The sequence below is a fragment of the Loxodonta africana genome, chromosome 7, assembly GCF_030014295.1.
Source record: "Loxodonta africana isolate mLoxAfr1 chromosome 7, mLoxAfr1.hap2, whole genome shotgun sequence".
NCBI classification, from domain to species: Eukaryota; Metazoa; Chordata; class Mammalia; order Proboscidea; family Elephantidae; genus Loxodonta; species Loxodonta africana.
In genome coordinates, this window is record NC_087348.1 from 21,157,363 (window position 1) to 21,169,375 (window position 12,013).

General features: G+C 37.0%; 1 protein-coding gene across 1 annotated transcript; it reads right to left on the minus strand.

The window, feature by feature from the left end:
* Positions 1-11,071: 11,071 nt before the first annotated feature.
* LOC135232032 (olfactory receptor 8K5-like) lies at positions 11,072-12,013 on the minus strand. The gene has a single exon (XM_064289309.1). The coding sequence runs from the start codon at positions 12,011-12,013 to the stop codon at positions 11,072-11,074; it is 942 nt and encodes a 313-aa protein (XP_064145379.1).

Consider the following 12,013-nt stretch of genomic DNA (forward strand, 5'->3'; position numbering starts at 1 on the left):
TAGGCAGTGGTTGCCAGGACATAAAATACACAAATAATGTACAAGAGGAAGAAAACTATTTGTCTGGCACATGCATAATAGGAAATGGTATTTTGATTCAAAATTAAATTAACTAACATCTTGGGATAAACAACAGTAGAGTTGTCAAGATCAATCAAGGCCAAGTTTCTGATAAAAAAAAAATACATAGATGTGTGTAGGTGGGAGACCACCTAGGTCAAGATGATCATGCCTAGGTTGCCCAACAGTGTGATCATGTAGAAGACGAGGAAGCTGCCAAAAAGAGGGAACTGTATTTCAGTTTGCTCTGTGACTGTCAGTATAATGAATGTAGTCGCATTGTTAGATTCTGCTGTCCCATTTAGTCTAGAAATCTCTTCCAGGAAGAAACAGAGGTATTGATATTAGTTTTCATAAGGCATTATCTAAACAAATTATATTGCTTGTAGACAGAATGGAGACTCTTTCTTAGTATAGAAAAAATAATTCCCCTGTGTGATTTTAAACTAGATTATAGAAGATCCTACTTCCCAAAATTGGAGGACACACATGAAACTTATTATACACTGGTATGACATAGATTCAGCAACGTTTGGAGCACATACATTTATAATAAAACCATATAATTGTAATATAGTAATAACATCACTGTTGTTGTTAGGTGCATTCAAATTGGTAACAACTCACAGAGACCCTAGGTACCACAAAACGAAACACTCCCCATCCTGGGCTATCCTCACAATAGTTGCAGTGCTTGAGCCCGTTGTTGCAGCCACTGTGTCAGTCCAACTCAGTGAAGGTCTCTCTCTCTTTTGCTGACCAAGCATGATGTCCTTCTCCAAGGATAAGTCCCTCCTGATAACATGTTCAAAGAATATGAGATGAAATCTCACCATTCTTACGTTCTTTTTCTGGCTGTGCTTCTTCCAAGACAGTTTTGTTTATTATTCTGGCAGTCCATGTTATATTCAATATTCTTCCCCAATACTGTAATTCAAAGGTATCAATTATTCTCTGCTCTTCTATATCCATTGTCTAGCTTACTCATGCATATGAGATGATTAAATATAGCATGCCTTGGGTAAGGTGCACCTTAGTCCTCAAATTGACACATTCACTTTCTAAAAATTTGATGTAGTGTTTTGCAGCAGATATGTTGAATGCAATAAGTTGTTTGATTTCTTAACTGCTGTTTCCATGATTGTTGATTATGTAGCCAAGTAAAATGAAATTCTTAACAACATCAATATTTTCTCCATTTTTCATGATGTTGCTCATTGGTCCAGTTGTGAGGATTTTTGTCTTTTTTATGTTGAGGTATAACCCACACTGAAGGCTATAGTCTTTGATCTTCCTCAGTAAGTGCTTTATGTCCACTTCACTTTCAGCAAGCATGGTTGTATCATCTGCATATAGCAGGTTGTTAATGAGTCTTTCCCAATCCAGCAATAACAATGTTTAATAAGTTATAGAGCTCATTAGAGATTACTATTAAATGTATATTTAGCTACCCCATCTTTCTAAACTTTTCCTTTCAGAGGAAATAATTAAGTTTGTCAAACTTTGTAGGTTAGTTTATTGTTCTGTTTGTTTATATTCATGACTATGACTTATCGTCAACTATTTTGCCTGGAATTGTTGTTGTTGTTAAATACCGTCGAGTTGGGTCTTACTCATAGTGACCCTATGTACAACAGAATGAAACAGTTCCCAGTCTTGCACCAACCTCACAATTAGTGCTACGTTTGAGCCCATTGTTCCAGCCACCGTGTCAATCCATTTCATTGAGGGTCTTCCTCGTTTTTGCTGACCCTCTACTTTACCAAGCATGATGTCCTCTGGGCACTGGCCCCATCTGGAAACGTGTCCAAAGTATGTGCTATCCATAAGGCGTTCACTAGCCCGTTTTTTCAGAAGTAGGTAGGTAGGTTCTTTTTCTAGTCTACCTTAGAATGGAAGCACTGATGAAACCTGTCCACCATGGGTGACCTTGCTGGTATTTGAAATACCAGTGGCGTAGCTTCTAGTATCGCAGTAACATGCAAGCCACTGCAGTATGACAAACTGACAGTTGATGGTGCCTGGAACTACAACCAATTCTGTTAAGGTACTTAGTAACTACATATTATATAATGAGAAACTAAAATTGTTTTTATTAAATATTAGGAACCACAGAAAGGGATGTGAAGGTTATAAAGCTGATGGTAAGTTTTCTCCCAAGTTCAGGAACAAGACAACAGTACAAATTCTGCCGTTTCTATTGTATATTAGGCAAGAAAAAGATTAAAGGAATCAAATTGGAGAGGGAAAATAAAATGATCTCTTTTTGTAGATGGTGTGGTCTAATAAATAGAAAAATCTTAAAGAATCTAGAAAAAAGTGTTGCGCTTACAAAAAGTATTCAGCAAAGTTGTAGTATGTAATATTAACACTCATAAATCAGTTGCATTTCTACATACTAGTGCTGTACAATATGAAAACACAATCAAGGGCACAATATATTAAAAATATTATCAATGAAGATAAAATAAATGTTGATAAATTTAACAAAAAATTTGCAGGACTTATACACTGAAAACTACAAAGTGTTGATGATACTCTCCAAATGTAAAATTTCTCTATATTTAATGCAGTCCCTAGTAAAATGTCAATAGTTTCTTTTTTTAAAAAAAAAGAAAAAAGATGATCCTAAAATCCATACATGATGGAAATAGGCTCAGATAACTCTAACAATCTAGAGAAAGGAGAGCAAGTTTGGAGAATTTGCAATTTCAAAACATATTCCAAAACTATAGAAACCAAACCAAAATAAAAAAATAAAAAATAAAGTTTTTCTAATACAAAAAAAGTGAAAAGACATTGGAAAATATATTTGCAAATCATACATCTAATTAGGGTTCATAATAAAAAAAACAGGGTCACTGAAAACCCTGGTGGTATAGTGGTTAAGCGCTTGGCTGCTAACCAAAAGGTCAGCAGTTCAAATTCACCAGGCTGTCCCTGGAAACTCTATGGGGCAGTTCTACTCTGTCCTATACAGTCACTATGAGTCAGAATCAACTCAATGGCAATTTTTTTTTTAATTCAGATTATATAAAAAACACCACTTAACCACAAAAAGACCCAATTAAAAAATTAGCAAGAACATAAAAAAAAAATTTCCAAAGAAAGTATACATTATGGTCAATAAGAACATGAAAAGGTGTTCATTAGACATTATAAAAAAAAAAACCCCAAAATAACAAACCCAGTAGCTTCGAGTCGATTCTGACTCATAGCGACCCTATAGAACAGAGTAGAACTGCCCCATAGAGTTTCCAAGGAGCGCCTGGTGCATTTGAACTGCTGACCCGTTGGTGAGCAGCCGTAGCACTTAACCACTATGCACCAGGGTTTCCTTTAGACATTATAAACCCAGAACCCAGTGCCGTCAAGTTGATTCCGACTCATAGCGACCCTATAGGACAGAGTAAAACTGCCCCATAGAGTTTCCAAGGAGTGCCTGGTGGATTCGAACTGCCGACCCTTTGGTTAGCAGCCTTAGAACTTAACCACTATGCCACCATTATAGAAACTCAAGTAAATATCACAATGAGATACCATTTCACACCAATGAGAATGAATGCAATAATTAAAAATAAAGTGTTTAAGAGAGTTGGGAGAAACTGGAAGCCTCATACACTGTTGGTGAGATTGTAAACTTTGCAGCCACCATGGAAAACCATTTGATAGTTCCACAATAAGATAAATACAGAATTACCTTTTAACACAGCAAATCCTCTGTTAGGTATATGCCTAAAAGAATTGAGAACAGGTATTCAAACAAACACTTGTGCACAAATGTTCATAGCAGCAGTAGTCGCAAGAGCAAAACAAGTAAAAACAACCCAAATGACCATCAACAGGTAAATAGATTAAAAAAGAAATGGCATATCCGTGCAACAAAATGGAATCCTGTTGGTACAGTAGTTAAGAACACGACTACTAACCAAAAGGTCTGCAATGAAATATTATTCAGTCGTAAAAAAATGAAGCACTGATACTTGCTATGCTGTGGTTCAACCTGGGAAACTCATGCCATGTGAGAGAAACCAGCAACAATAGGTCACATATTCAATGTTTTCACTTATATTAACTAACCAGAATAGGAAAACCCATAGGAAGCAGATTAGTGGTTGTCAGGGGCTGAGTGGGGTTAGAGAGGTTGAGGAGACATTTCTTAATCCATATAGAGTCGTGTCTAGGGGTGGTGGAAATATTTTGGAGCTAGATAAAGTGATGGGTGCACAGCATTGTGAATAGACTGAAAGCCACTGAATACACACTTTTAAATGATTAATTTTATGTTTTTTCAGTTTTGCCTCAATAAAAAAATATTGTAAGTGCATATGTTGTCATTGTTGTTGTTTTTAGGTGTCATCGAGCCAGTTCTGACTCATAGAAACCCTATGCACAACAGAACGAAACACTTCTCGGTCCTGAGCCATCCTTACAAGCATCGTTATGCTTGAGCTCATTGTTGCAGCCACTGTATCAATCCACCTCATTGCGTGTTTTCCTCTTTTCCCCTGATCTTCTACTTTGATAAGCACGATGTCCTTCTCCAGGGGCTGATCCCTCCTGACAACATGTCCAAAGTATGTAACACCCAGTTTCGCCATCCTTGCATCTAAGGAGCATTCTGGTTGTTCTTCTTCCAAGACAGATTTATTCGTTCTTTTGGCAGTCCACGGTATGTTCAATGAACTCAGCGGCACTAGGTTTTTAGGTTGGTACGTTCAATATTCTTCACCAACACCACAATTCAAAGGTGTCAATTTTCCTTCAGTCTTCCTTATTCATTGTTCAGCTTTCACATGCATATGATGCAACTGAAAATACCATGGCTTGGGTCAGGCGCACTTTAGTCTTCAAGGTGACATCTTTGCTCTTCAACACTTTAAAGAGGTCCTTTGCAGCAGATTTACCCAATGCAATGCGTCTCTTGGTTTCTTGGCTGCTGCTTCCATGGGTGCTGATTGTGGATCCAAATAAAATGAAATCCTGGATAACGTCAATCTTTTCTCCGTTTATCATGATGTTACTCATTGGCCCAGTTCTGAGGATTTTTGTTTTCTTTATGTTGAGGTGTAATCCATACTGAAGGCTGTGGTCTTTGATCTTCATTAGTAAGTGCTTCAAGTCCTCTTCACCTTCAGCAAGCAAGGTTGTGTCACCTGCATAATGCAGGTTGTTAACGAGCCTTGCTCCAATCTTGATGTCCTGTTCTTCTTCATATAGTCCAGCTTCTCGTATTATTTGTTCAGTATACAGATTGAACAGGTATGGTGAAAGAATTCAACCCTGACTCACACCTTTCCTGACTTTAAACCAGTCAGTATCCCATTGTTCTGTCTGAACATCTGCCTCTTATTCTATGTAGAGGTTCCTCATAAGCACAGTTAAGTATTCTGGAATTCCCACTCTATGCAATGTTACCCATAATTTCTTATGATCCACACAGTCAAATGCCTTTGCAAAGTCACTAAAACACAGGTAAACATCCTTCTGGTATTCTCTGCTTTCAGCCGGGATCCATCTGACATCGGCAATGATATTCCTGGTTCCACGTCCTCTTCTGAAACCAGCCTGAATTTCTGATGGTTCCCTGTCGATATACTGCTGCAGCCGTTTCTGAATGATCTTCAGCAAAATTTTGCTTGTGTGTGATATTAATGATATCGTCCTATAATTTCCACATTTGGTTGGATCACCTTTCTTGGGAATAGGCATAAATACGGATCTCTCCCAGTCCGTTGGCCAGGAAGCTGTCTTCCATATTTCTTGGCATAGATGAGTGAACACCTCCAGTGCTGCATCTGTTTGTTGAAACATCTCAATTGATATTCCATCAATTCCTGGAGCCTTGTGTTTTGCCAATGCCTTCAGTGCAGCTTGGACTTCTTCCTTCAGTGCCATTGATTCCTGATCATATGCTACCTCTTGAAATGGTTGAACATCTACAAATTCTTTTTGGTGTAATGACTCTGTGTATTCCTTCCATCTTCTTTTGATTCTTCCTGTGTCGTTTAATATATTCCCCATGGAATCCTTCACTATTGCAACTCGAGGCTTGAATTTTTCTTCAGTTCTTTCAGCTTGAGAAATGCCAAGGGTGTTCTTCCCTTTTGGTTTTCCATCTCCAGCTCTTTGCACATGCCATTATAATACTTTACTTTGTCTTCTCGAACCACCCTCTGTAATCTTCTGATCATTTCTTTTACTTCATCATTTCATCCTTTTGCAAGTTTTAGAGTCTCCTCTGACATTCATCTTGGTCTTTTTTTTTTTTTTCTTTCCTTTCGTTTCAATGACCTCTTGCTTTCTTCATGTATGATCTCCTTGATGTCCTCCCACAACTCATCTGGACTTCAATCACTAGTGTTCAATGCATTAAATCTACTCTTCAGATGGTCTCTAAATTCAGGTGGGATATACTCAAGGTCATATTTTGGTTCTCGTGGACTTGTTCTGATTTTCTTCAGTTTCAGCTTGAACGTCCTTATGAGCAACCTATGGTCTATTCCACAGTCGGCCCCTGGCCTTGTTCTGACTGATGATATTGAGCTTTTCCATCGTCTCTTTCCACAGATGTAGTCAATTTGATTTCTATGTTTTCCTTCTGATGAGTTCCATGCATATAGTTGCCGTTCATGTTGGTGAAAGAAGGTATTTGTAATAAAGAAGTCGTTCGTCTTGCAAAATTCTATCATTCACTCGCTGGCATTGTTTCTATGACCAAGGACATATTTTCCAAGTACCGATCCTTCTTCTTTGTTTCCAACTTTTGCGTTCCAATGGCCAGTAATTATCAATGCATCTTGATTGCATGTTCAATCAATTTCAGGCTGCAGCAGCTGATAAAAATCTTCTATTCATATTTGGCCCTAATGATGGTGCATAAATTTGAATATTAGCCGTATTAACTGGTTTTCCTTGTAGCTGTATGGATATTATCCTATCACTGACAGTGTTGTACTTCAGGATAGATCTTGAAATGTTCTTTTTGATGATGAATGCAACACCATTCCTCTTCAAGTTGTCATTCCCAGCATAGTAGGCTATATGATTACCCAATTCAAAATGGCCAATACCAGTCCATTTCAGCTCACTAATGCCTAGGATATTGATGTTTATGTGTTCCATTTCATTTCTGACGATTTCCAATTTTCCTAGATTCATAGTTTATACATTCCAGGTTCCGATTATTAATGGATGTTTGCAGTTGTTTCTTCTCATTTTAAGTCGTGCCACATCAGCAAAGGAAGGTCCTGAAAGCTTTACTCCATCCACCCAGTATACATATTAAATAGTTGATAAATGCATATATCAACTATTTAATATGTATAAAAATACCAAAACCAAACACGTTGCCTTCAAGTCGATTCCGACTCATAGCGACCCTATAAGACAGAGTAGAACTGCCCCATAGGGTTTCCAAGGAGTGCCTGGTGGATTCAAACTGCCTTCCTTTTGGTTAGCAGCCATAGCTGTTAACCACTATGCCACTAGGGTTTCCTTTAGTATGTATTTTGCCTATTAATGCTTTATCACATTCTTCAATTTATTCCTTTCTTCTGAGTGCTAGGATTTTAAGAATTGTGTTATTTCTGAAATAACCCAAACCAAACCAAACCTGTTGCCATTGAGTCAATTCCAACTCATAGTGACCCTATAGCACAGAATAGAACTGCCCCTTAGGGTTCCCAAGGAATAGCTGGTGGAGTTGAACAGCTAAACTTTTGGTCAACAGCCAAGCTCTTAACCACTGTGCCACCAGCATTTACTTCCTAAATAATATAGTAAAATATAAATTTAATGGGGTATTGATTCTTGAAGTTTGGCTTAATGAATAAATGCTTATAATGAATGGAGCTCTAGTGGCTTAGTGGTTAAGAGCTCATCTGCTAATCAAAATGTTGGCAGTTCAAATGACCATCAGTTCCTTGAAAACCCTAGAGGCCAGTTCTACTCTGTCCTATAGGGTCCATATGAGTCAGAATTGATTTGATGGCAATGGGTTTGGTTTTTTGAGTTTTATATTGAGTGAACCAAAACACCCAACCAAACCTATTGCTGTCAAGTCGATTTCAACTCATAGTGACACTATAGGACAAGGTAGAACTGCTCCAAAGTGTTTCTAAGGCTGTAAATCTTTATGGAAGCAGACTGCTGCATCTTTCTTCCATGGAGAGGCTGATGGGTTCAAACGGGCAATTTTTTGTTAGCAGTTGAGTGCTATAACCATTAAACCACCAGGTCTCCTAATACATTAAAAAAAAAAAAATAACCGAACCCTTGGTCACCAAGTTCATTCCGACTCACAGCAACCCTATATGACAGAGTAGAACTGGCTCATAGGGCTTCCAAGGAGCGGCTGGTGAATTGAAAATGCTGACCTTTTGGTTAGCAACCAAGCTCTTAACCACTATGCAACCAAGGCTCCAATACATACATACCTATAAAAAAAATACACAAATCATAATAGTTTACTCTGCAATGGAGAAAACTTGTCAATGTTCGCATTTTGTCATTTGCAGTGGTAACTCTACACGTGGAAGTTCTGGTTCACCTGGATTGTCCCTGGGACTGTGGATGGCATTTCTGGTCAGAAAATTTTAGTTGTTTGTATGGTGCATTTCTTTTTTTCTTCATACATTTTGCTGTAACATCTCACTGCTTCCAGAATCTGCCTAGCAACTTTAGCAAAGGTATCAGTGTCTAGTTTTCAAACTGAAGCCCCAGATTTAATTTAGAAAATTAAATCTATGTGGCAGTGTTTTGAACAGTAAATCATAAAATTGAATATCTGTGAATGAATATCTGAGAATTATAAAAAAAAAATCATCTATAAATTATACCCTGCAGCATTTATGTAGTATATATTACTATTAATAAAATGTACATTCAGAAATGGATGGTCTTAAATGCAGTCTGTCTTAACTAAAATACATCATAAGTTGGGGACTACCTGTATTTATTTTTTATGAAATGTGTTTATTTTGAGGTCATAGTATCTCTTTTTTGTCAGTACAATGTAGCCTTAAGTCATATATACGATTATATATGCACATATAATCATATAGAGTATATAAGCTACATGTAGAGAAATATTATTATATTAAATAATATCCCAAATTAAATCTATCCCTAAATCTGTAATCTTACTAATAAATGTGATGTTATGATTTCATACTTAATTTTCTGATTACCTGTTTAATTGCAGTAGCTTTTCTGACGGGGAGCCCTGGTGGCACAGTGATTAAGAGCTTCGCTGCTAACCGGAATGACGGCAGTTTGAATTTTGAATCAACCAGCTGCTCCTTGGAAACCCTTTGGGGCGGTCATACTCTCCTATACGGTCCCTAAGAGTTGGAATCAACTTGAAGGCAAAGTTTTTTGTTTTGTTTTTTTCCTGACATAACTTGATGTTTAGAAATTCTTAAACAGTTTCTATTATTTCCAGAATATGTAATTAGTTTGCATTTCAAATGAAGTTTCAGTTTCAGTTCAGTACTGGGTATTGTGCATGTTTTCTAGCTCTGGCAGACATTATTAAGTATTCAAGCAAACAAAGGAAAAATGCACTTTAGATGTATTGAAGTTTATATTTCTCTGGATTATGGCACAAGTGCTAGTGGAGATTAGGTCAAAACCCACAGCAGGTGATGACTATCAGCAGGATGCTAAAATTTGTTTACATTCATTTTACCAGCCGTTTTATCTAGCAGATTACAAGTTTCTCTTAGAATTCTCTGATGCCAAGAAAGAACACAGAGTAAACACTATTCTGTCTTTGTTTTCAGTAAATTATGGCGCTTGATTGATAATCATTTTGTAATTATTCTCATATTTGGCTAAAATGAACAAAGTGTGGAAAATGGAACCAATTTTGTTTGTTTGGAAGGAAGAATTTGAAATTATGTATTTGTCCCAAAAAATTATTTAGTGAATAATCATAAAAAGCATTTACTACTTCAGTAGAATATCTATTTATTCAGTAGACATGAGCTCAACATTATTTTATACATCTTCTATAAATGAATGATCATAAATCCACATTTTGCCATCAATAACATATGTGGGTGTTAGGCAATAAAACTGTTTCACTTTAAGGTAACATGCTCTATTGATGTGTTTTCCTTCCTTTTTTACACGTAAATGTTCTCCAATGTATTAAGAATATGAATCAGAAAATGCATCAACATGTTCTCTTGGTTCTTACAGTGCTTTTTTATCATCAGATTCTGCATCAATCATCACCTTTAATAAATACTTTAGTTCTTCCCATCAGGCATGCATAATATCTTTGTTCACCCTTCCTCCTATTCTCCAAGTGTATTCGCTTTTTATTATTCTTTTTTAATATTTTTCTTGACTAGGTAGTTTCTGCATCTGCAATATAGCCAAAATCAGAATCACCATACTAGACACTAGTTAGCTCAGGAGAAAGGATATCAAATTAAATGATAACCAAGCAAAATTTTCTAGCCCACTTTACACATATTTGAGTACAGTGTAAATAAGAAATGATAATCACAGTAGAAAGGAAACAATGCCCATAAATTATTCATTGTATCAACAGGGACACATAAATAACTCTTGGTCTCCAATTTTGCTTATACTGTTGTTTTAGGATCAGAAAATGCGATGAAAATAAGATTCAAGAAACCCCTACCATCTTTACAAAAACGCTTACAAATATACACACATAATTTACTGCTGTAGAGTGTAATAGGTATTCCATTGCGTAAAGTCTGCTTTTCAACAAAATCACATAAGGAGACATTGAAAGAGAAACAAGGAAACACAGGAATGGTATGACATTTAATTTGAGATCAAAAATGCGATGATTAAAATATATTTGGGTAGATATAAGGAAAGCAATCCATTTGTATGTGCTTTATACTATGTCTTTGCTCTGGAACCAAAGAGAATGTAATTGTGTATACTAGAAATATTTTTGTGTGGCATTTGCCATTTTCAAAAATTTATTAAAACTTTTTTTTTTTTTTTTTTTATCTATTGAGTATCAAATAGAAAGTTTGCATGGCCTCCTGAACACCCTGTTAAAGGCATGCTTTACTTCTTTGTTCCTTAAACTGTAAATGAAGGGGTTTATCACGGGGATGACTAAAGTGTAAAACACGGACGCCATTTTGTCAGTATCAGAGGAACGAGCAGATTTAGGCTGAAGATACATAAATAACAGAGTTCCATAGAACACAACCACCACTGTCAGATGAGAACCACACGTGGAGAAAGCTTTTTTCCTACCCTCAGCAGAATTCGTTTGAAATATAGCTGTCAGAATCAGCATGTAGGAGACCAGGACTACCAGAAGAGAGGAAATTAAATTAAGTGCTGAAAATATTATGATCAACAATTCTATTTCTCGTGCATTTGAGCACAGGAAAGGTATCAAGGCAGTATTATCACAGTAGAAATGACTGATGATGTTAGAGCCACAGAAGGTCGATATAAAAATCTTACTGGTGACCATCAGGGACAGAAAGGTGCTGTAGAGATATGGAACGCCCACGAGTGCATAGCAAAGTTTCTGGGACGTGATAACATTGTAGAGCAGAGGGTTACAGACGGCTGCATAGCGGTCATAGGCCATGGCTGACAGGATGAAGAGCTCACAGATAATGAACAGAATGTAAAAAGCCATTTGTGTGGCACACACGTAATAGGATATGGTATTTTGATCCACAACAAAATCTACTAGCATCTTGGGATAAATAACAGTAGAATTACCAAGATCGACAAAGGCCAGGTGTCTGATAAAAAAATACATAGGTGTCTGTAGGTGGGAGTCTGCCTTGGTCAAGACAATCACGCCCATGTTTCCAACCACTGTGATCATGTAGATGACAAGGAAGGCCGCAAATAGGGGGAGCTGCAGCTCAGGGCGCCTTGTGACTCCCACTAGAATGAATTCAGTCAGTACTGTTAGATTCTGTGGGCCCAT

Coding starts and splice junctions, on each gene's coding strand:
- LOC135232032 (XM_064289309.1), bottom strand. CDS start 12,013: ATGGGCCCACAGAATCTAACAGTACTGACTGAATTCATTCTAGTGGGA.